The 23,995-nt window shown below is 59.5% G+C and overlaps 2 protein-coding genes across 3 annotated transcripts; both read right to left on the reverse strand.

The window, feature by feature from the left end:
* Positions 1 to 4,128: 4,128 nt before the first annotated feature.
* On the reverse strand, positions 4,129 to 11,337 carry SMO (smoothened, frizzled class receptor; the record flags this gene model as incomplete). Its single annotated transcript, XM_082309166.1, has 12 exons — positions 4,129 to 5,854; positions 6,013 to 6,147; positions 6,240 to 6,388; positions 6,743 to 6,928; positions 7,141 to 7,249; positions 7,456 to 7,548; positions 7,631 to 7,754; positions 7,853 to 8,072; positions 8,237 to 8,409; positions 8,487 to 8,696; positions 8,861 to 9,066; positions 11,046 to 11,337. 12 exons carry the CDS (start codon positions 11,335 to 11,337, stop codon positions 5,316 to 5,318), a joined length of 2,436 nt encoding a protein of 811 aa, XP_082165292.1. The 3' UTR covers positions 4,129 to 5,315.
* Positions 11,338 to 14,349: 3,012 nt separating this feature from the next.
* Positions 14,350 to 18,542, reverse strand: TSPAN33 (tetraspanin 33). 2 transcript variants are annotated; one of them, XM_082308964.1, is made up of 8 exons: positions 18,385 to 18,542; positions 17,299 to 17,356; positions 17,088 to 17,215; positions 16,926 to 17,000; positions 16,758 to 16,853; positions 16,362 to 16,485; positions 15,737 to 15,898; positions 14,350 to 15,283 (listed from the first exon to the last, which is right to left on the reverse strand). In XM_082308964.1, the coding sequence occupies exons 1-8, from the start codon at positions 18,487 to 18,489 to the stop codon at positions 14,877 to 14,879; spliced, it is 1,155 nt and encodes a 384-aa protein (XP_082165090.1). In that variant the 5' UTR covers positions 18,490 to 18,542; the 3' UTR covers positions 14,350 to 14,876. The 2 variants fall into 2 exon arrangements, with proteins under 2 accessions (XP_082165090.1, XP_082165091.1); XM_082308965.1 differs by having other exon boundaries at positions 15,039 to 15,283; positions 16,362 to 16,490.
* Between the last annotated feature and the right edge of the window lie 5,453 nt (positions 18,543 to 23,995).

Below are 23,995 nucleotides of genomic sequence, written 5' to 3' on the forward strand. Positions count from 1 at the left end.
CACCCCAGCCGTGCGTCGCCCAGCTGGCTCAGCGCATGATCTTCGCCGCACTCGCCCCGCTCGCCTTTTAACCAGCGCAGTCCTCAAATCGGGATACCGACAGGGATGGTGTTTTCCTGGAAAAATAGCCCTACGCTAATCTCAGCGCGCCCACACGCCCTGGCGCCGGTTGGAGGCGCCTCCCTCACATCGGGGCACGAACTGAGCAATCAGATGGTATCGCAGCTTGCCAGCGATCCCGCAAACCATCCGCACAACCGGAGCAATGTGCTAGGCTGTGCTTGACGATTTATCTGGAAAAACAACGGATATCAGGAGAGGAAGGGAGAGGCCGTTTGCTTAGGGAGGATTGAGCGGTTCGAACAATCGGGGCTCTGTGAGAGCGGCGCCAGCGGTGCCTACGAGAGAGGTTCGGGCCGGCTCCTTCCCCGTGCCGCGCGCGTGGAAGACGGCGAGAGGGACGGGAGACGGGCAGCGAGGCGGCGCTGCCTTTGCCTGAAAGGAGACGTTGGGCACCTTCGGAGAAAGGCGAGAGTCTTTCTTGAGAGCCATGACCGCGTGTAGATCTGCACGGGAGATAGCCTGGTGTCTCCTACCAATGATGACCACAAACAAAAAAAATTAAGCCAGAAAAGGGAGTAAAAGAGCCGCGGTCTCCCCCGGAGCCGTGAGGACAGGCTCGGCTGCGGTCTCCGGCCTGTTTCGCCCATGCCTTACCTGTTGGCGTGGAAATACCTCTTTCCCGGACGGGCTGGGGACGGGCACGCCCAGCGTGGTGGAACCAAGCTGGAACCCAGTCCGGCCCCCGGTGCTGCCGGCTGGCGCGGGCAGGTGCCTGTGGAGCGTATCATAGCCCAACGGCGAGGGAAAAGCCAGATTAGACACCAATGTCAGCCATTTCGTAGTCGTCTTTGTCCTCTTCGCTTCCCTCCGCTTCCGATAACCAGCGAGGGAAGGATGGAGGAAAACGCAGGCAGCCACGGCTGTGCTCTGGTGCAGACACCCACGCTTTGATCTTGCACAAAGACAGAAAACCCAAGTTTTTCTCCACCAAAACAGCTGCAAAATCGAGTGCGGTTGAGCTGTTTGGCTCGTGAATCGCCTTATTGTCCTGAAATCCTCCATCCCACCACACCGCACCGTGGGGAACAGCTGGTGGTGCACCTGGGAGGAGACCGGGATGGTTACTGGGTCAGAAGAGCCCCCACTAAACACTTTCACGGTCTGGATTTGCCCGTTCCTGTGATGTTCAGTCCTAAAAACAGCGCTGGAAAAATCGAGCCGGCCGCCAGGTGCGTGCCGGCGTTAGTGACGGCGGGCAGGACTGCTCGGCATGGAGCCTCTTCGCTCCCTGATCCCAGTTAAAAGCAGCCGAGCCTCCGTTAACCGGGACGGCGCAGGCTCCCGTACGGCCCAGCGGCGCGCGGTCATCCAGCTGCAGAGCCGGGGAGCTTCACCCGGCACCGCTACAAAGGCTGAGCCTTCCAGACATGAAGAAAAGAGGGAAAAAAAGAGATTTATATGGAAGTTTTTCAATTCTTTAAGCCGACAGACAGGCACAGTAGTCATCGTGCCAAGATATATATAATCCCAAACTAAAAGTCGATACCACCCCATAATATTAGCTCTTCTAATTGTACCTCCTGTGCTACAGATAGGAATTTAAGATGATTCAGCCTATCCCTGCCTAATGGCATTTGGACATTTGATACGAGCAATCCGATTTTACTGCTGCTATTGATTTGTTCTGGCAACGTCCCCGCGACCAGCCTGCGTTATCGTCGTTTTCATTCATTTAATTACGGCAAAGGCAACCAGATGGCCAGACGGCGTCGACATTTGTCCCCGGGGGCGAGCGGTTAAATGTATTCATAGCGAATATTATCCGGATTCCTTGAAACCTCCCTGCCTTGCCCAGATGAACGCGGTTTTATCTCCCGCGCCTCCCAAAACCCACTTTCAACGCAGACCAGCGGGACGGGGGTGCACGCGCCTGTGGAATTCCTCTCCCTCCGCTCCATTTTTCACGAAATCTTTGCAATCGTTACCTGCAGCCTCTCCGCCGAGCGCTGCGCCGGGGGGGGGATGCCTGACGGACGGACAGACAGACGCACGCATAGGCATGTATGAGCCTCGTTTCCTTAGGAAATTGGCTTAAAATAATAACTGGAAGATATTAAAGCTGTTTCACAATGGGAGGGCAGGCAGGGGGAAGAGGAAGGGCTCTTTGCTCCTTTGTAATGTAAAGTGGAGCCTGAAATATCGCTCCTCACCGAAAGGGAAAAGAATAATAAAAAAAGAGGATGGTATTTACGTGTGACCATTTGAGCTCTTCCCTTTCTTTCCTGAGGATACTCGATGTACAGCTGGGGAAATTAATTGGGTTTTGGCAGCCAAGGAGCTGAGCGGGTGACGTCTGGGTCACCGAAGGGAGGAGATTTGTCCCTCGGGTCCTTAAAACTCGCCGGTAACCTTCCCCGACGCTGAAGGAGTCGGAGGGAGAAGATGCGCTTGGGGAAAGGTTCAGGGGACGAGGCGCGGGGAGGACGGAGGGGACCCTGGTCCAGCCTTGTCCCTGTCCCAGCTCCTCCGTCGGAGCTGCCATGGCCGCCCCGGCGGTCTCCGGTCCCTTCCCCGGTCCCACCTCGCGCGGGTGAGCGCTGCTGCGGGCAACCGCACGGCTTTCGCCGCTGGCGGTAGCGGTTTCCTGGCTGCGGTTTCCCTGCCAGCGGCGTCGGGCGGGGAAACCCACGGTGGCGGCTGGCAGCCTCCGCACTACCCGTCCCTGTCCCGTGGCAAGAGAAAAATTCCCCTGGAGCCGAAACGGTGGGAGAGGCAAAGCCAAGCCACCTCCCTGCCTTCTTAGTCTTAATTCTAAGTCTTAATTCTTCATTCTTAGTCTTATTCCCCTGCAAAACCTGACCCCGAGCAGCGTACGACACCACGAGCACCCACGGTGGTAAGCGGGACCACCGGTCGCTTTTGGGCGGGGATGCTTGGTGCTCCCGGCCCGGTGCCAGCACTGGATGCTCCGGGCACAGCAGGCGTGAGAATTTGAGCCGAATTTGTCCCGTCCTGGGCGTTTCATCCCTTTTAACCAGGATATTTTAATCATAACCCTGTTTAAATGATATTTTTTGACGGTTGCTTCTCATTTTTCCCACTAGAGCAAAGAGCTGGTTCCATCTTCCGAGCCCCTTGCGAGGAAGATGCGGTGTTTCCCAGGATAAATGCTTTTTTTCTCCCCCCCAAAAAAAACACTTCTTTGTTCCCGGGGTGCCAAATCAAGGGGGTTTTTTGTTGCCTGGGGGAAAACATAAGGGATGTGGCGGGGTCAGGACGTCTCCTGTCATTTCCAAAATTAAATATTTTAGCTTTTTGTTTCAAAACGGCATATCATTTAGGAACAGCTGCTTCAATCCATTTTTCTTTTAAAAAAAGCAGCCCACAAAAATAAAATATAGGTAGATAAAGAGAAAAAAAAGCCAACAAAAATAAAATAAAGAGAAACATTTTGTTTCGCCACAGACGAACCAGCTCTTTCTCCGGCTTCCCGCCCGCCCCAGCGCAGAGCCCTGAAAATGCCAATTTTCCCTGGCCAATTCCACCCAAATTTCAGCGGGGCGCCCGGTCTCCGGGCTAACGGAGCACCCGGATGCCTCGCTCCCAAGCGAAATAAAAAAAGAGGACGCTTTCCAAAAGCAGTATTTGTCCCCAAAAGCACCATCCGCACAGCCCATCGCTGTGGGACCCCACTCCGGCCGAGGCACCCAGCAGCACCCCAAAATTTGGGCCACCCAACTGCAGATTTGGGGATATTTAAGCCCGTAGTGCCATCTGCTGGCAAAGGGCCCCCCCGGCCCCCCCACTTTGGGGCCAAAACCCGGCGAGTGTCCCCCCAAACACTCCCCAGCGCACCCGCAGGCGTTTCCAGCCCCTCACACCTGCCTTCCGCGGGCGAAACGGCCGGGATCGGGGTTTTAAAGCAGTTTTTAACTCAGTTAAAAGCAATTTTTAACGCAGTTTAAAGCGATTTTTAACGTAGTTAGAGCCCTTTTAGGAAAAAGGACAAAACCCCACGGTATTTCCCCGCACTCGATACCTCCCCAAAGAGCCCGGGGCAGCCACTGGCAATGGAAACTTGGCAACTTTAATACTGATACAGGAGGTTTTTTCCTTTACGCAGCAAAAATTAACCCGTGGAGGTCACCGGGATAGCGAGAAAAGCCAGGAGCCTACCAGGATTTAATAAAGACATGGAGAGGGATAATGGACAGATACAAAACACCAGCAGGGACTGGAGTCCTCCTGCGTCAGGGCTCGGCCGGGTTTGCTGTAACTTGGGGTTTTTTTTCTTAAAAAAATAATAAAAAACTTCGCCTAGGGGGTTGGTGCGCCCAGACAGCAAAGGCGACCCCGGCTCGCCTTGCGCGCCCCGGGATTTTAAAGTTTCGGGGTTATTTTTTTGCATCGCGGCTCGAGGAGCGCCCGTGCGCCCCAACGCGGCTCCCCATCTCCCGTGGCCAGGGACCACCGTCCCACCAGCCCTCCGTTTTGGGGCCGGTTCGGCTCTCTGGGGAGCCGGAGGGCACTTTGGGACCCCTGAAGAAATAGGGGTGCACCCAGAAAAACGGGCACACCCCAGGGACGCTGCTGCCGCTGCCCTGTGAGGAGGGTTCAGCTCATCCCGCTCTCGGCCGCAGCACCCGAGCGGAGGCCGTGCCCGGCCGTCGCGTCTCGGTGTACGATACAAAGATTAAAAAATAAAAAAATAATTAAAAAAAAAAAAAAAAAACAAAACCTTATTGGCACAAGTGTTTGTAAGCTCTACGTACCGTCTAGCCGTGGGTGGGGGCAGAGGGCGAGCGAGGGGTGTCGGCGGGTCCCAGCGCCCCGGGACGCGGGACAAAGCTCACCAAAATCGACCCTGACCTACGCTTGCCCGCTGTCCCGTGGGGGCCACCCGCTCCCGTCGGTGGCAAAGGCGGCGTCCCCCTTGTCCTTAAATCCCTGCAGGACCTGGGTGGGGTTTGTTCCACCGACACCCCATTTTTCTTCTCCCATCGATGCCGGGGGGAACCCCAAAGCCCTTCTTGCCGGTGTCTTGCCAGGCTGGGATGTGCAACGAGTCTGTCCAGGTGATGTGGGGAGACACGCCGTCCTCCGAGGGGAGAAATCAACCGTGGACGGGCCGGAGGGACGCTCGGGACCAGCCCCGGCGGGACGGAGTGGGCTTCGGTGTCCCCTCGCAGCGCTGGATGAGGCTTCGGGTCTCGCCCCAGGTGTCCCCGTCCCCTCACAACGTCCGGACGGGCTCAAAAGTCCGAATCGGCATCCAGCAGCTCCGCGTCCACCAGGTTGGTCCGAGAGTGGATGGGAGCCAAGCCGGCTCGTCGGCCCTGAGTCCTCGGCCCCCCGCCGCGGGGCAGGGTGTCGGGGGGCCAAAGCGGCCCCCCGTTGTGCTGCCGGCGCCCGCTGCTGGGGCCAGGGCTCTCCTCCTCCAGGGACCCAATCTCGGGGCAGAAGGGGTTGCTGATGAGGTGGAAGACGTTGGCTCTGCGGCGGCCGTCCCACAGGCCCCCGGCGAAGGCGGCTTCGGGCTGGCCTGGCGGGAGCCCCGGGAGGACATCGGGAGCGAAGGCGACCAGGCAGGGCTGGGGGGGCAGCCGGGGCAGGCGAGGGACGGCGCTGCTGGGGGCCGGGGGGGCTGTGGGACCCCCCAGGCAGCGCTCTGGGCTCGGGCACACCTCCTTCTTCTTCTTCCTCCGCTTCTTCTTGCGGCCGCTGCGTTTCTGCAGTTCGGGGGAGACGTCGGCCTCCACCACCCAGAGGTTGGCCCTCTCCTCCGGCGGCACTGTGGGACACGGGACGGGGCGGGTGAGAGCGGCCGCATCCTGCCCTGCACCCCCCCACCAGCCCCAGCCCCCCGGCTCTGCCTCCTCGCACATCCCCAACGCCCCTCAGCCCGGTTCGTCCCCCCAGAGATGCCCCAAGCGGTCCCCGAGGACTTGCCAGGCGTCGCCACGGGCGTCACGGAGATGTCCTGGGGCAGGATAGCTCCTCTCCTGGCCACCATCTTGGTGACGTGCTGCGCCCACGCTGAGGACACGTCGGCTGACGGCTCGTTGATGTCGAACGCTAAACCGGCTGCAAGGACAACAGGGGAGCCCCGGTCAAGTTGGGGGGAAGATGGGGACCCCAGGGTGCTGCCGAGACGGTCCCCTCCAACGGGCACGTACCCACGGGGCCGTCGTGCGAGACGGTGTGCATGCTGAAGGACAACTCCTGGCCCGGGTCACGCAGCAGCTCCTTGCGCTTGGAGAAGGCCTTCGCGATCATCTTGCTCTTCTTGATCCTCTTGGGCTGGTCGTCGCTCTGCCCCGTCAGCCTGGGGACACGGCGGGTCAGAGCAGGGACACGGGGTGGCCCAGGCACAGGGGGGGACACACAACCCCAGGCATCGCAGCTGGGGACACGGCGACCCTCTCCCACTCTGGACAGGGACACCAAGAGCTGGGGACCGCGTCGGAGGGGTCCCCCGGGGATAGAGGTGTCCCACAGAGAGGACACGAGACACCTGGAAAGCGGGAGAAGCCACCCCGTGCCTGAAACGCTGTCTGCTGCGAGCCCACAACTCATTGAGCCGACGGACAAAAATCTGGGGACGACCTCCAACATCTCAGGACGTTGGATGGGACAGAAAGGGCCGCACGGAGCTGGGGTGACATCCCTGGGGTCCCACCTGCACCAGGTGCGCTTCCAGATGAGCAGGGTGGCCTTGGTCCAGACCCAGGTGCTCATGGAGACGCCGGTGCCGAACATGGCAAAAAGGTTGATCTTTTCCACCAACAGGCTCGGCCGGTTCTTGATCTCGCAGTCCGGGATGGGCTTGTTGGTCTGCGTGGCGATGGTCACGTTGGCCTCGCACCTGTGGGGACAGCCGCAGGACGGTGGCCGTAAGGAGGGGGACACCCAATGATGCCCCGTGACGGGGCTGAGCCCCCACAGCTCCGCAGAGCGGAGAGATGCGGTGGCAACGCCGGTGAGGGACGCGGGGGTCTCCGCTCCGCGACGTCCCCCGCTAAACACGAGGTGCTGGGATGCCGCCAGCGTCCCCGCTCGCCGCCCCGGCCCACTCACAGGACGTATTCCCGAAAGCTGCGCTCCCACTCCGCCTGGTTGAAGAAGTCATAGAAGTGGCAGCCGAAAGTGATGAAGACAAAGCCGAAGGCCAAGAAGCCGAAGATGCCTGGAAGAGAAGCGGGACATCCCTGGTTTAGCTGGACCCCAGCAACGCCGGGACAAAGATGCTGCACCAGGGCCGTGCCACCGGCACTACAGCTTTGTCCCCCACTGCAGCCACTCCCTGTCTGGGGGTGTCAGGGTTCAGGGGACAAAATGTCCCCATTCCCACTCAAATTCCTACGGAAATGGTGCCGACGGAGCCCTGCTTACCCAGCCGCAGCATGGTCTCGTTGATCTTGCTGGCCGCCTTCTCGCTCAGCAGCCCGGGGTGGTTGCTCTTGATGGAGAAGAGCGTCATCACCCCTGCGGTGGAGGGACGAGGTGGTCAGGGTGAGGGGACACCCACGGTGCCCCTGTCCCCGCACCGGGGCGAGCTGGCACCTACCCCGGATGAGGAAATAGCCCCCCACGATGAGGACGAGCCCGATGGGCGCCAGGACGAAGCCGGCCCGGTAGCGGTAGTTCTTGTACCCCACGAAGCAGATGCCGCTGACAGAGTCACCATCCACCTGGCAGAGATGGGGACATCAGTTGGCTGCGGCCACCCCTCCCTGCCCACGTCACCCCGGCAGGGAACCGCCGGGACGCGGGATCGCGGTCCCGTTACCTGCGCCACGGCCAGGATGGCCACGGTGAGGACGAAGGGGATGGACCAGGTGATGAGGTGGAAGTAGGAGGTCTTGCCCAGCAGCGGCTGGTAGGTGGTGCCCAGCGCCTTGAAGGAGGTGTGCCAGGCGTAGGTCAGCATGACGAACCAGATGACGCCCGACATCAGCGAGTAGTAGACGATGACGAAGATGATGACGCAGGAGAGCGTCTCGTTGGAGCTACAGGGGGGAGGCGAGACGGGAGCGTCACCAACCTCCACGAGGGGACAGGGGGGAGGAAGGGGGTCTCTCCTACCCCAAGAGGCCAGGAACCCCCAAGAGCCCTCCTTGGTGCCAGGGACACCTCTTGGCCGCGGTGGGATGGGGATGAAGGTGACACGTACGTGGGTTCCCCCAGCCGCATGGTGCCGTCCGCACGGCACACGATCTCGTCGCGGGCGCCGTCCATGAACTGCGCCAACCAGCCGATGCTGCCCACGAAGAAGCAGGCGTTGACGTAGAAGAGGATGACGGCGGGGTAGCGGTTGGAGTTCCTCCAGTCGGCGACGAAGGTGGCCTGGCGGTGGGGGGGAAAGGGACAGCTGAGTGCCTGGCACTTTTGGGGACACCTCCCCTTGTCCCCCCGCGTCTCACCAGGGTGAAGAAGGTGCAGAAGATGGTGACGGAGCTGAAGGCGGCGATGTAGACGTGCATCTCGCGGTGCTCCTTCTCGGTGAAGAGCGGGTTCTGGCACTGGATGCCGCAACCCTCCACATCCTCATACCAGCTCTTGGGGTTGTCCGTCCGCACCAGCGGCGCCTCGCACTGCCCCGAGCTGTTGAACTTGATGTTCTGCACCTCGTTCTGCCGGAGAAGAAGCGAGGCCGTGAGGAGGAGGAGGCACCCTCGCGGCGAAGGCCGGGCTGCCGGGTTGGACATCGGTCCCCCGCGAAGGGCCGGGGGCAGCCGGCGTTTCCCTGTGGGGATTTGGAGCCCATGGCAGCACGGCAGGGCGTCCCCCCTCGTACCGGGCATCCCTCGGGGAATCGGTCGGGCGTGCACTTGAGGAAGTCGGGCCAGCCGCGCTCGCGTTCCACGATGGTGCAGGGCGCCCGGGTGGCCTGGCAGAGGGTCTGGCTGGGCAGCTCCACCTGGCCGTCCTCGCACTTGGGCATGTAGACGGCGCAGAGCAGGGGCTGGATGACGTCCCAGCAGCGCGGGGCGTTGCGCAGGCCTGCGGGGACAGCGCCGTCACCCACCCGCGTCGGCCTGTGGCCCCCGCCACGGGGACGTGGGGTGGGGTGGGACGGGGCAGAGCCCGGCTGCTGTGGCGGGGAGGACCGGCACCGTCCGTGCCTCGGCTCGGCGCACGCGGCACCCGCGCCCCTCTATAACACCTGTGGGGCGCCCACTGTGCCCATCCCCAGGCGCTACACCGCTCCCCTGCTACACTGCTCCCCCTCTGTATGTACCCAGCTCCAGTCCCCTTCTGTACTGCTCCCCCTCTATATGTACCCAGCTCCAGTCCCCTGCTGTACTGCTCCCCCTCTATATGTACCCAGCTCCAGTCCCCTGCTGTACTGCTTGCTCTCTATACTGTACCCAGCTCCAGTCCCCTGCTGTACTGCTCCCCCTCTATATGTACCCAACTCCAGTCCCCTGCTATACTGCTTGCTCTCTATACTGTACCCAACTCCAGTCCCCTGCTGTACTGCTCCCCCTCTATACTGTACCCAACCCCAAGCCTCCTGCTATAGGGTGCCCGTCCCTGCTCCCATGCTATACAGCGATCTATACTGCACCCATCCATGGTACCCTGCTGTACTGCTCCCCCTCTATACTGTACCCAACTCCAGGCCCCCTCAATACTGTACCCTGTCCCCCACTATACTGCTCCCCTCTATATTGTACCCATCCCTGGTCCCCTACTTCTACCCCCCAATACTGCGCCCATCCGCAGTCCCCTGCTATACTGCTCCCCCTCTATACTGTATCCAATACCAGTACCCTGCTATACTGCGCCCATCCGTGGTCCCCTGCTATACTGCTTCCTCTCTATACTGTACCCATCTCCTGTCCCCTACTATATTGCTCCCCTCTATACTGTATGCATCTCCTGTTCCATGCTATACTGCTCCCCTCTATACCGCACCCATCCCAGGCCCTTGCTACATATTTTTCTATACTACACCCATCCCCAGGCCCTTGCTATACAGTTCTCTATACTGTACCCATCCCCAGGCTCCTGCTATACATTTTCTATACTATACACATTCCCAGTCCCCCACTATACTGCTCCCCTCTATACTGCACCCATCCCCAGGCCCCCGCTATACAGTTTTCTATACTATACACATCGCCTGTCCCCTACTGTACTGCTCCCCTCTATACTGTACCCATCCCCAGTCCCTTGCTGTATAGTTTTCTATACTGTATGAAACACCAGGCCCCTGCTATACAGTTTTCTATACTGTACCCATCTTTAGGCCCTCGCTATAGTTTTCTATACTGCACCCATCCCCAGGCCCCTGCTATACAGTTTTCTATACTGCACGCATCCCCAGTCCCCTGCTATACAGTTTTCTATACTGTACCCATCCTTAGGCCACCGCTATACAGTTTTCTATACTATACACATCCCCCGTCCCCCACTATACTGCTCCCCTCTATACTGCACCCCTCCCCAGGCCCCTGCTATACAGTTTATTCTATACTGTACCCATCCCCAGGGCCCTGCTATACAGTTTTCTATACTGCACCCATCCCCAGGCCCCTGCTATACAGTTTTCTATACTGCACCCCTCCCCAGGCCCCTGCTGTACAGTTTATTCTATACTGTACCCATCCCCAGGGCCCTGCTATACAGTTTTCTATACTGCACCCCTCTCCAGGCCCCTGCTATAGAGTTTTCTATACTGTACCAAACACCAATCCCCCCTGCTATACAGTTTATTCCATACTGCACCCCTCTCCAGGCCCCTGCTGTAGAGTTTTCTATACTGTACCAAACACCGGTCCCCCGCTATACAGTTATCTATACTGCACCCCTCCCCAGGCCCCCGCTATACTGCTCCCCCTCCACACCGCACCCCAGCCCCTACCCACCCCCGTCCCCCTCTTTAGCGCTCCCCAGCCCCTTCCCAGACCCCCCCCCCACCCGTCCCCCCCGCTACACCGCGCTGGGCCGGGACCCCCCCCCCGGCCCGTCCGTACCGGACCAGAGCAGGAGTTTTCCGTGAGCCTCCTCCTGCGAGGCGGAGTCGGCGGCCAGCAGCGTGGAGGTAGCGGCGTAGGGCAGCGCCGAACCCAGGCAGGCACCGTACCGGAGCCGTTCGCAGGTCGCCGGGCGGCGGCAACGCTCGGGAACGGCCGAAGCGTTGAGGAACGGGGCGGCGGCGGCGGCGGCGGCGGCGGCGGCGGGGGGGCAGCAGCAACGGCGACCGCCCAAGGCCAGCGCCATGCCCAGCGCCAGCGCCCACCGCCACCCGCCGCCCTGCGCCGCCATCCCGGCCCAGCACCGGCCCTAAGCGGGCGGCCCGGCCCCGGCCCCCGCCATGCCCCGACGCCCTTTGTTGAGCTCGCCGGGAGCGGAGCGGGGCCGCTCCTCCTCCTCCTCCTCCTCCTCCCTCAGCGCGGCCCGGCCCGGCCCGCCGCGGCCCCGCGCCCCCCGCCGGGGCGGGCTGAGGAGAGGCGGCGCGGCGGGAACGGGGCGGGCGGCCCGCTCCTGAGGAGAAAAGTAGCTTTTTGTGAGGAAAAAGTGGCTTTTTTTTTGGAGCGGACAGGGAGGGGGCGAGTTTTTGAGGGGGAAAGTGGCTTTTTGTGAGGAAAAACTCACTTTTTTTTCGAGCGGGCAGGCAAGGGGCGAGTTTTTGAGGAGGAAAGTGGCTTTTTCTGAGGAAAAAAGTGACTTTTTTTTTTGCAGCGGGGAGGGGACGAGTTTTTGAGGAGGAAAGTGGCTTTTTCTGAGGAAAAAAAGTGATTTTTTTTGCAGCAGGAAGGGAGGGGACGAGTTTTTGAGGAGGAAAGTGTCTTTTTCTGAGGAAAAAAGTGATTTTTTTTTGCAGCAGGAAGGGAGGGGACGAGTTTTTGAGGAGGAAAGTTACTTTTTGGTGAGGAAAAAGTGGCTTTTTTCCGAGTGGGAAGGGAGGGGACGAGTTTTTGAGGAGAAAAGTAGCTTTTTGTGAGGAAAAAGTGACTTTTTTTCGAGTGGGAAGGGAAGGGACGAGTTTTTGAGGAGAAAATTAGCTTTTTGTGAGGAAAAAGTAACTTTTTGGAGTGGGAAGGGAAGGGACAAGTTTTTGAGGAGGAAAGTAGCTTTTTGTGAGGAAAGAAGTCATTTTTTTTTGCAGCGGGAAGGGAGGGGATGAGTTTTTGAGGAGGAAAGTGGCTTTTTGTGAGGAAAAAGTTTCGAGTGGGAAGGGAAGGGATGAGTTTTTGAGGAGGAAAGTGAGGTGTTGAGGAGGGGGATTGCGCTCAGGGAGGAGGGAGGAGGGTTGTTGTCCCAATGGGGGCTGCTGGAAAGGGTGAAAGTTGTTTTTGGGGGAAAAGTTGGGTTTTGTGAGGGAAAAGTTGGTTTTAGGGAGGGAGAAGTCGCTTTGGGGAGGGGAAATGTTGCTTTGGAAGGGGGAGGAGTCGCGTTTTTGGAGGAGAAAGTTTGTTTTTTTCGGAGAGAAGTTGGATTTGGGAGGGAGAGGGGAGAGATTTGGGAGGCAGGAGTTGGTTTTGAGGGGGGAAAGTCGCTTTTTGACGGAGAGGAGTCGAGTTTGGGGACGGTAAAAGTTTTGGGGAGCAAAAAGTTAGTTTTGGGGGGTAAAGTTGCTTTTTGGGCGGAGAAGTCACTTTTTTGGAGGAGAAAAGTTGTTTTTTAGGGAGATAAGTGACTTCTAGGGGAGGAAAGTTGGCTTGGGGGGGAAAGTTACCTTTTGGGGGGGAAAAGTTACCTTTTGGGGAGGAAGAGTTGTTTTTTGCAGGAGAAAAATTGCATTGGGGGGACAAAAGTTGCTTTTTGGGGACAAAAGGCACTTTATTGTGAGAGAGAAGTTTCTTTTTTAGGCAAAAAGTCACTTTGCAGGGGGAAGAGGTTACTTTTGGGGGAGGAAAAGTCACTTTTGGGGGGAGAAAAGTTGTCTTTGGGGAAGAGAAGCCACTTCTGGGGGGAGAAGAGTCAGTTTTGGGGGACAAAAGTAACTTTTAGGGGACAAAAGGCACTTTATTGGGAGAGAAAAGTTTCTTTTGAGGGATAAAAGTCACTTTTTTGGGGGGAAGTTACTTTTAGGGGAAGTCGCTTTTTGGGGACAAGAGTCACTTTTGCGGGGAGAAAAGTCGCTTTTGGGGGGAGAAAAGTCACTTTTTTGATGGAGAAGTCACTTTTTGGGTACAAAAGTCAGTTTTGGGGGTGAGAAGCCACTCTTGGAGAGCAGCTGCTTTTTGGAGAGACTTGTTTTTTGGGGGGGAGAAGTAGCTCTTTGGAGGAGACTTTTGGGGAGAAAAGTAACTTTTTGGAGGGGGCAAAGTTACTTTTCAGGTGTCGTTCTTCGGAGAAGCGATTGCTTTTGGGGGGAGAAATTGCTCTTTTGGGTGACAAGCTACGTTTTGGTGGGGGGCGAGGTGGCTTTTGGGGGGAAGAGAAACTGCTTTTTTAGGGGGAAAAGTTGCTTTGGGGGGACGACACTTTTTCAGAAGGTGCTCTTTTAGGGTGAGAAATCTCTTTTTTGGGGAGGAACGTCGCTTTTTGGGGGACAGTTTTGGAGTAGTTTTCCTGGAGCACCCGGCCTGGGGATGCCGGAGGGGAGCAGGGGCAGCCGGGAGCTGGCCCTCGGCTAACTCTGGGGCAGGATCAGGCCAGTGCGGCCAGCTCGGTCCCCGCCAAAAGCCACGGCGGGGACAAAGTCGGCGCAGGGAGGTGGCAGAGGGGCACGGACGCGCTGGCGAGGCCGAGCCCCGGCGCGAGTGGGTGCCTCCCGGCCGCACACAAAGAGCCGGGCGCTGGGCCGCATCCCGACTCCCTCCGCGGCGGGGCGGCGCGGGGGGACCACCCAGCCCGAGGAGAAGGGAAAAAAAAAAAAAAAGAAAAAAAAAAATGAAAAAAAAAACTCCACCCACGATTTGTGACGGAAAAGCGGGGGCGAGGCCGGGGCCTGCAATCCCGGGGAGGGGAGGCGGCAGCCCCCCCAGCTCGCAGCTTTGCACCCTAAAGTTTTGCAGGCTCTTCCTTGGGCACAGGAGGGGGGAATTGGGGGGGGGGGGTGTCCCCCCCGCCCAAAGTCACCCCCTGAAGCAGGGCAGCAAGCGCCTCTCCACATACTCCCTGCTGGGGGATTCTCTGCTGTCTACTAGCTGGCTGTGCTGCCCCTCACCCCCTTCTCCCCCCTTGTTTTGGGGTCCCACAGCCGACCCCCGCCAGCATAATACTGTTGATTGGGACACTCAACCCTGTCCCCACCGAGCCACCCCCCAGAGCCATGGCGTTGTCCCCCCGTGCCGTGTTGTCCCCCCCGGTGCGGCAGAGGTGGCAGGGTCCGGCTGCGTCTCTTTTTATTCTCCATGAAAGCAAAGGGAAACATCACAGCCCGACACCAAGGGGACGAGAGGGGACGCGGGGCTGCGCCTGTCCCCTCCTTCGCACGGAGGGGTTCCAGCCACCCCGGGGCGGAGAGGGGACCCCCGCCCCTGGCTAACGACGCGCCCGTGGGTCAGCCCCGGGGCAGGACGTCCTCCTCTTCCTTCTTGTTCCAGGGTGGACACGCAGGCGATGGCTCCAGCTCCCGGCCGGCAAGCGAAGCCCTGGGCTGTCCTCCCCACGGAGCGCTGAGATGGAGCCGACGGGGTTTGTGGCACCCAGCGATGGCAGGGAGCGTCCCCAATTCTGGAGCCAGCCTTGCCCCGGGTGAAGGCAGCTCGGTGCATGGACGGACAGACGGGCAGAGAGACAAATGCCCATCTCCAGCACAAGAGAAGCATGTCCCGAGTGCAAACCTGCTTCACGTGTGACCTGCACACCAGCTCTCGGTCCCCCGGGACGGACGGACAGACAGACACAGCCGTTCACCAGGGCTGCTTCAGTCCCCCAGACAGGGCGCAGCAGCACGGCACGTCCCGGCCGAGCCCGGCACCGCCTCTCGAAGCCACGGAGTCCCCAGCGTCCCTGCGCGTCCCCCTCTGCAGCACAGCGGCCACCGCGCGCGGATCCGGGCGCCCACAGCCCGCTCCAACCTCCCTCTTCTCCGGCAAAACCCCTTCAGCTCTTCCTACGGATCCAGGGTTTGGAAAATCATCGTTGAGGTCCCGGTTCCCCGAGCCACCGCTGCGCCGCGAGGACGGACGCCGGCTCCGCCGCGACGTGCCGGAGCTCAGTACCAGGGGTCTGTGCGGTGCTGCTGGTTGTAGAGCTGCAGCTTGATCTGGTCTCTGACCTGGCTGATGAGGATCTGAGCCAGCAGGATGCCCACCAGCTGCAGGAGGGAGAGGAGAGGAAGACGGGAGGAAGGGGAGGAAGAGGAGGAGGGCGAGAGGAAGGCAAGGAAGAGGAGGAGGAGGAGGAGAGGAAGAGGGAGAAGAAGAGGAGGAGGAGGAAGATGAGGAGAGGAAGACGAGGAGAGGAGGAGGAAGACAAGGAGAGGAGGAGGCGAGGAAGAGGAGGCGAGGAAGACAAGGAGAGGAAGAGGAAGAGGAGGGTGGTGAGGGACGCCGGGCAGCGTCACCCCGCTGTCCCAGGAGCGGGTTCCACGTCTCCAGGCGAGGACGTGCCCGACGTTTGCACCGCTCCCCCCGCCCCAAACCCTGCCCCGACTCCTGGGGGTTGCACCGAAGGGGCATCGTTAAGGCAACTCCCAGAGGACACGGCGACGGCGCTGCGGGACGGGTCCCTTCTCCCCGCCAGTCCCCAGGGAGGGGACCCCCGGTACCTGGGGGAGGGCCAGCCCCAGGGCGATGCCCCCCAGGAGGAAGAGGTTGCTGTGGATCCAGTTGACCAGCTTGTCGATGCAGCCGTTGGTGTGGATGAAGGCGCTGGCCTCCAGGTAGCCCATGGCCTGCATGCCCTGCCCGCACATGGTGTTGATGACGGCCTGGGGAGGGGACACAGAGGGGTTGGGGACACAACGTGCCAGGCTGGACGGGGCGGGGGGGGGTCCTGCCTTTTTGGGAGGGGGGCAACCGGCTGCTCTGCCCTCGCCTTGGCGCCGGTCGGGGCGTCCCCTTCCTCTGGGCCAGCCCGCCCTCCGTGTCCCCAGCCTCGTCCCTCCAGCGCTGGGCTCCCTCAACACCCCCAGCCCCCAATACCCGGGGGGGTCCCTGCCTGCAAAAAGCCCCCCCCCCCCCCCCAGCGCAGGGGGGGAATTCACCCCGACCCCACCGCAGCATTCTGGGGGTCCCCAAACCCGGCGGGCGGTACGGGGTGCCATACGTTGTCGGTAGTGGGTTCCCTCTCCTGGGGAGGGGGGCTCCAGGCTCCACCCAGCCCCGTGGGATGGGAGAAGGGGTGCGGAGCTGGGGGGTGCCCCGAGGACACCCCGAGGACGCCGTCCTCACCTCCTTGGCGTCCCGCAGGCAGCAGGAGAAAGGCACGGAGCAGCGCTCCCGGCTGGGGTTGGCGGCGGTGCAGTTGAAGTACACGTTCTGGGACCAGTCCTTGTAGGAGACGCCCCCGCAGCAGCTGAACTGCAGGGAAGGGCACGGGGGGCTCAGTTTTAGTAGACCCTACATAAACACCGGCTCCACCGGAGACACTGAGGGGTGTTTCTTCCCCCCCCCCCTTTTTATCCAGCTCTACCCGCCCCGGCAAGGCATCACCGTGAACGTCAAATCCTCACGGAGGAGCCACCCGACGTCCCCAACCTGGGGGACCCCGCGGATTTAAGCCTGACCCGCGAGTGGGGACGCGTCCTCGTCCGTCGGAGGGAGATCCCAGCCCCCGCCGCCACGCACCTCCTTCTGCCCAAAATCGATGAGGTTCTGCAGGTCAAGGTCATCCCGGTAATGCACGATGGCCCCGTTGATGATCTCGCTGACCTTCCCGCGCGCCTGCGGGGTGGGGACATCGGCAAGGGCGTCACCCTGGGGTCACCCAGCCCCCGCCCCCCGCCGCCGCCGTACCTTATCGGAGAAGACGAAGCCCAGCACGCCGGCTGCCAGCTGCAGGAGGAAGATGACGGTCAGGCAGACGGAGAACTGCGGGCGAGAGGAAGGTGATGGCGGCGGGGGACCACCGGAGAGACGCCGCGGTCCGGGAGGGACCCGCCGTCCCCGGGGCCTCACCGTCTGCAGCAGGCAGATGTTCTCCCGCAAGGAGCCGACGCAGCCGCAGAAGGTGATGAGGAAGGTGAGGACGCCGACCACGACGAGCAGGACGGCGGGGTCCACCGCCAGGCAGGCCATCGCCGCCTCTGCCGCAGCGAGCCGTCACCGGTAGGCCCCCGCCGTCACCCCCCTCGCCGCGTCCCCCCGCCCCGAGCCCCCCCGACCTCACCTGCGTGCTTCAGCAGCCGGGCGTAGACCCCCACCGCCACCATCACCATCGAGATCACCTGCAAGAGCGGGACGGGGGGGCTGTGAGACCCCCACCCAGGCACCCGCCGCGCGCCGGGGGTCCCGGCTGCGGCCCCCGGGGCTGGAAACGGGGCACCGGAGCCGGACCCCCTGCCTCAGTTTCCCCTCGTCACCCCCATACGGTGCTGACGCGCTCCAGCGTCACGGGTGGGACAGAGCCCACCGTGAACGGTGCCGGTGCGTCCCCACCCCCCAGGGGGGTCACCTCTGTCCCCACCAGCCCCTCCCCGCTCCGGCGGGCCGGACCTGGGGACGACGTTTTGTCAGAAACCAGGAATTTCCTCAAAAAATGTGATTTCAAAGACGGAGACATCCTGCGAAAAAATTCTGACCTGCCAAAAAAATATCCGGAACCGTAAAAAAACCCTAAAAACATTAAAAAAAAAAAAAAAAATTCCCCAAAGCATTGAAAAATCCCAAAAACATAAAAAAATCCCCCAGAGCACTGAGAAATCCCCAAAGGCACAAAAAAATCCCAAAGGCACAAAAAAATTCCCCCAAAATTAAAACACACCCCCCCCAAATTTTTAAAAAATTAAAAATAAAAAATAAAAACATTTTTAAAATTTAAAAATAGAAACATTAAAAAAACAAAAAAAATTATTTTTAAAATGCTTTTATTTCTAAAAATTTTAAAATAAATTTAAAATTAAGTTAAAAAACATTTTTAAAATAAAAAATTAGAAACACACTTAAAAGTCCAAAAAGCCCCCAAAAACATTTTAAAAAATCCCCCAAATCATTAAAAAAAATTCTAACAAAAATTTAGAATTTAAAAAATCCCCCAGGACCCCAAAGCACGGGGGCCCGCGCGGCTCCCAGGCAGGCGGCGTCCCGGGGGCGGGCTGGGGACGGGAGGGCTCCGTGTCGTGGGTCCCCCCGCCCCGGGGGGGTCGTGGCCTGCGCGGGGCCGGGATCGGGCCCAGGGGCCGCGGTTCCGGTGGCCCCCGGTGCCCCCGTCCCGGGGCCGGGGGGGTCCCGGTGCCCCCGCGGTGCCGGCACTCACCCAGAAGAGCGCGTTGAAGAAGAAGAGCACGTACTTCACCACCGGGCTGACGAAGGAGAAATCCTCCGCCGGGGGCCCGCCGCCGCCCGCCGCCCGCCTCCCCATGCCCGAGCCCCGCCGAACCGGTCGGAGCGCAGCCGCTCTCTGGGGCGGCGGACCCCGCTTCGCACCCCGGCCCCGGCCGCCGCCGCCCGCCCCTCCCCTCCCCGCCCGCTCATTGGTCCGTCTGGCCCGCTCCGCCTTCCCATTGGCCGCTCGCCCCGTCGCTCAGCCCCCGCCGTTCCCTCCCCCGGAGCGCGGTGTGTCCGCGCCGCACCTGTTCGCGACGCCCCCCGGGCGCCTTTCCGCCTTAAAGGGCCAGCGCCCCTCCGCCTTAAAGGGCCAGCGCCCCCGGTTTTTCAGTCACCCGGTGAGCCAGGGCGGTCCCGAATCCCTCCTGGGTGACCCCGCAGCCCCGCCTTCCCCAAAGCTGGGGGGGGGGGGACGGTTGCATTTCATAATTACAATTGATAATTACAGCTTATAATTGATTTCTGCCGTCGGTGACAGCCCTCGGGAGGGACGCGAGGGGACAGCAGGGACGTGGGAGAGCCCTCGTCCCTGAAACACGCCCCGCTGGGGAGATTCAGGGTTTCCCTGAAAGGGCACGGCCGAATCTCTGACCGCAAATTTGCAGAAATCACCCCAAAACGGGCAGCGCCGACGCTCTGTCCCGAGCAACCTCATCGACGCAGGAAAGTGGTGCCCGAAACCCTGGCAATTCCCCTTTCTGCTGCTAAAATCTGCAAGCTGCGTCAAAAACGGGCCGCTTTGGTGAATTTCTTCATATTTGCCTTTATTTTCGGGTGGCCAGCGGGACCCCCTGAAGCCGGCAGGGAGGAGGAGGAGGAGGATGGATCCTTCCTCCATCACAACGCTCCACTCCATCCCCGTTTGCTCGCCTCGTTTGCCCTAAATCCAGGCTCAGCCTGCGAGGAAGCAGCGGGTCCCTTCCTGAACCAGCTCCGAGCCTCAAATCCCGGTTTTTTGCTGAATTTTTTGCAGCTATTTTTTGCGTCGCGCTTTCAGTTTTCGTGGCTGGGGTGGGCAGAGGCAAGAGCCAGCGCCGCGTCCCCTCACCGCGGCACGGCTGTGCCGTCGCAGGGACGGGTCCCCTTTGCTTGGGGGAGCACCGCCCCCCGGTTATTATTCTATTTATTACTATATTTATTATATTTATTACTATATTTATTATATTTATTATTATTTATTTACTATACCAGGGTTCATCAGGGCTGGAAAGCCGCGGGGAGCGGCTGCCGGTGCCAGCGCAGCCCTTCCCGGAGGAAGGCGAGAGCTTCAGGCGGAGGAACTGAAACAACAAAAAAAATCCCCTTCTTGCTTTTAGGGTCATGAGGTGCCACCGCAGCGGTGTCACCGAGGAGCCACTGCCCGGGGAGGCCTTTGCTTTGGGTGCTGCCGGAAGAAGCCCCCGGGGCCACCAAAAATGCGGCGGTTGATGCCTGTGGGTCTCCGGAGAGCCCCCTTGGGCAACCCACCAGGTCTCGGTGGGGTCGGACGCGCCCCGGGCCCCGCAGACGTGCTGCTGCCCCGGCGGTGAAGAAGGAGGTGCCCGTGCTGCTCCGTGGATGCACCGTCCTCCCGTCGGATCTACACGTCCGTCTGTCAGACCTGCACGTCTGCCCATCAGATCTACGTGTCCGCCCATCAGATCTACGTGTCCACCCGCCAGATCTGTATGTTCACCCACCAGATCTACGTGTCCACCCAGCGGATCTATGTGTCCACCCATCAGATCTGCGTGTCCACCCACCGGATCTACGTGTGCACCCATCGGATCTGCGTGTCCACCCACCGGATCTACGTGTGCACCCATCGGATCTGCGTGTCCACCCACCGGATCTACGTGTCCACCCACCGGATCTACATGTCCACCCATCAGATCTACGTGTCCACCCACCGGATCTACATGTCCACCCATCAGATCTACGTGTCCACCCAGCGGATCTACGTGTCCACCCATCAGATCTATGTGTCCACCCAACAGATCTGTATGTTCACCCAACAGATCTATGTGTCCATGCAACAGATCTACGTATCTGCCCGCCAGATCGACGTGTCCACCCATCAGATCTGTACGTCCACCCACCAGATCTACGTGTCTCCCACCAGATCTACGTGTGCACCCACCAGATCTGCGTGTCCACCCACGAGATCTACATATCTTCCACCAGATCTACATGTACACTCAGCAGATCTGTACATCCACCCACCAGATCTGCGTGTCCACCCAAAAGATCTATGTGTCCACCCATCAGATCTACGTGTCCCTCATCAGATCTACATGTCTAGCCATTAGATCTGTACATCCACCCATCAGATCCACGCATCCACCCATCAGATTTACACATCCACCCACCAGATCTGTACGTCCACCCACCAGATCTACATGTCCACCCACCAGATCTACGTGTCCACCCACCAGATCTACGTGTGCACCCACCAGGTCTGTACCTCCACCCGTCAGATGTACACGCAGGCCCATCAGATCCCTGCATCCGCCCATCAGATTCGTACATCCAGATGTGAGATCTGTGTGTCCACCCATCACATCTGCGCGCCCGCCCATCGGATCTGCCTGTCTGCACATCGGTTGTACACCTGCCCATCAGATCTATGCATCCAGCCCTCAGATCTATACATTCACCCACCAGATCGACGTGCTCACCCATGAGATCTATACATCCAGGTGTACGATCTGTGTCCAGCTGTCAGATCTACAGATCTGCCCAGAGATCCACGTCTCCACCTATCAAGTCTGTACGTCCACCTATCAGATCTACGTGTCTACCCATCAGTTTTATGTCTGCCCGTCATATATATATGCACCCATCATATATATATGCACCCGCCCATCAGATCCACATGTCCACCCATCAGATCTACACGTTCACCCACCAGATCTGCGTGTTGACCGATCAGATCCATACATCCACCCACCAGATCTATGCATCTGCCATAGGTCTGTGTGCCCACCCACCAGATCTGCGTGTTGACCCATCAAATCTATACATCCACCCACCAGATCTATACATCTGCCATAGGTCTGTGTGCCCACTCACCAGATCTGCGTGTTGACCCATCGGATCCATACATCCACCCACCAGATCTACGCATCTGCCATAGGTCTGTGTGCCCACCCACCAGATCTATGTGTTGACCCATCGGATCCATACAGCCACCCACCAGATCTATACATCTGCTATAGGTCTGTGTGCCCACCCACCAGATCTATGTGTTGACCCATCAGATCCATACAGCCACCCACCAGATCTATGCATCTGCCATAGGTCTGTGTGCCCACCCACCAGATCCGCGTGTTGACCCATCAAATCTATACATCCACCCACCAGATCTATACATCTGCCATAGGTCTTTGTGCCCACCCACCAGATCTATGTGTTGACCCATCAGATCCATACAGCCACCCACCAGATCTATACATCTGCCATAGGTCTGTGTGCCCACCCACCAGATCTATGTGTTGACCCATCGGATCCATACATCCACCCACCAGATCTATACATCTGCCATAGGTCTTTGTGCCCACCCACCAGATCTATGTGTTGACCCATCAGATCCATACATCCACCCACCAGATCTATACATCTGCCATAGGTCTGTGTGCCCACCCACCAGATCTATGTGTTGACCCATCAGATCCATACATCCACCCACCAGATCTAACTGTGCACCCATCAGATCCACGCAACCAGCCATCGGATCTATAAGTCCGCCCGCCAGATCCATACGCGCCCCCCCCAACCGATCTAGGCCCCCACCCACCAGATCCCGGAGCTGCCCCGTGGCAGCCGGGCAGGAAAGGGAAGCGAGAGCCACCAGCGTCCCCGTCCCCTGCCCGCGCACCACGGAGGTGTCACCGGGTCACCCACGAGCTCCCCACGGCCACCGGCATCGAGGGGTTGGGGGTCCTAACAGAGACCCCCGGGAGATGCCACCACCAGGCCCCTCGGCCTCCCTGGCGACGGTGGCGTTTGTCTCCTTCCCGCCGGCGCCATCCTCCCCAGATCCCGTGACGATGGCAGAAAGTGGCTCTGCGATGCCACCGGGCAGGTCCCCATGGACATGTCCCCATGGACGTGTCCCCAAGGACAAGTCTCCATGGATCTCTCCCCATGGACATCTCCTCATGGTTGTGTCCCCATGGACGTGTCCCCACAGACGTGTCCCCATGGATGTCTCCTCATGGTTGTGTCCCCATGGATGTATCCCCATGGACATGTCGTCATGGACGTGTCCCCAAGGACAGGTCTCCCTGGATGTCTCCCCATGGACATCTCCTCATGGTTGTGTCCCCACGGATGTGTCCCCATGGATGTGCCGTGGATGTGTCATGTCCCCATGGACATGTCCCCATCGAGGTGACCCCATGGACAAGTCTCCATGGACGTCTCTCCATGAATATCTCCCCATGGATCTCTCCCCATGGATGTGTCCCCATGGAAGTGACCCCATGGACGTGTCCCTGTGGAGGTGACCCCATGGACGTCTCCCCATGGATGTCTCCCCATGGACAAGTCCCCATGGACGAGTCCCCATGGATGTGTCATGTCCCCATGGACGTGTCCCCATGGAGGTGACCCTATGGATGTCTCCCCATGGATGTGTCCCCGTGGAGGTGATCCCATGGACATGTCCCCGTGGAGGTGACCCCGTGGATCTCTCCCCATGGAGGTGTCCCCATGGACATGTCCCCATGGAGGTGACCCCATTGATGTCTCCCCATGGAGGTGACCCCATTGATGTCTCCCCATGGAGGTGTCCCCATGGAGGTGACCCTGTGGATGTCTCCCCATGGATCTCTCCCCATGGACATGTCCCCATGGAGGTGACCCCATTGATGTCTCCCCCTGGAGGTGTCCCCATGGAGGTGACCCCATTGATGTCACCCCATGGATGTGTTCCCATGGACATGTCCCCATGGAGCTGACCCCGTGGATCTCTCCCCATGGATCTCTCCCCATGGACGTGTCCCTATGGAGGTGTCCCCATGGACATGTCCCCATGGAGGTGACCCTGTGGATGTCTCCCCATGGATCTCTCCCCATGGACACGTCCCCATGGAGGTGACCCCATTGATGTCTCCCCATGGATCTCTCCCCACGGAGGTGTCCCCACGGAGGTGTCCCCATGGCCGAGGTGGCCCCCAACCGCCCCTTCCCCCCGAGGGGCCGTGCCACCCCCCCCAGACCGGGGGTCCCGGGCGGCCCCCGCTGCCCCTGCCCGTCCCCTGCCTGCGCTGGCCGCGTCCCGCCCCTCCCTGCCCGCTCGCCCGCGCCCACGGTGCGGCCGGGGGGGTGGGTGGGTGTTAGGTGCCGTGCACCAGCGGGAGAGAGACTGCTTCTGTGATTTATGGTACACACGGAATGCGCAGGGATCATGTATTTACATTATAGACAAAGTATATGATGTCTCTATTATATACAGAATAGATTATCATATAATATAATATAATATAATATAATATAATATAATATAATATAATATAATATAATATAATATAATATAATATAATATAATATAATATAAT

This window comes from Platalea leucorodia (assembly GCF_965183815.1).
Source record: "Platalea leucorodia genome assembly, chromosome: 4".
NCBI classification, from domain to species: domain Eukaryota; kingdom Metazoa; phylum Chordata; class Aves; order Pelecaniformes; family Threskiornithidae; genus Platalea; species Platalea leucorodia.

Bases quoted from the DNA above. Each gene is read 5' to 3' on its own strand.
- TSPAN33 (XM_082308964.1), bottom strand. From the start codon at position 18,489: ATGGGGAGGCGGGCGGCGGGCGGCGGCGGGCCCCCGGCGGAGGATTTC. The intron at 16,486-16,757 runs GTGCGTGGCGGC...CCTGCAGTTCAG, and splicing joins TCGATTTTGGGCAGAAGGAG to CTGCTGCGGGGGCGTCTCCT. The intron at 15,899-16,361 runs GTGAGGACGGCG...TCCCCTCCCCAG, and splicing joins GCCTGCGGGACGCCAAGGAG to GCCGTCATCAACACCATGTG.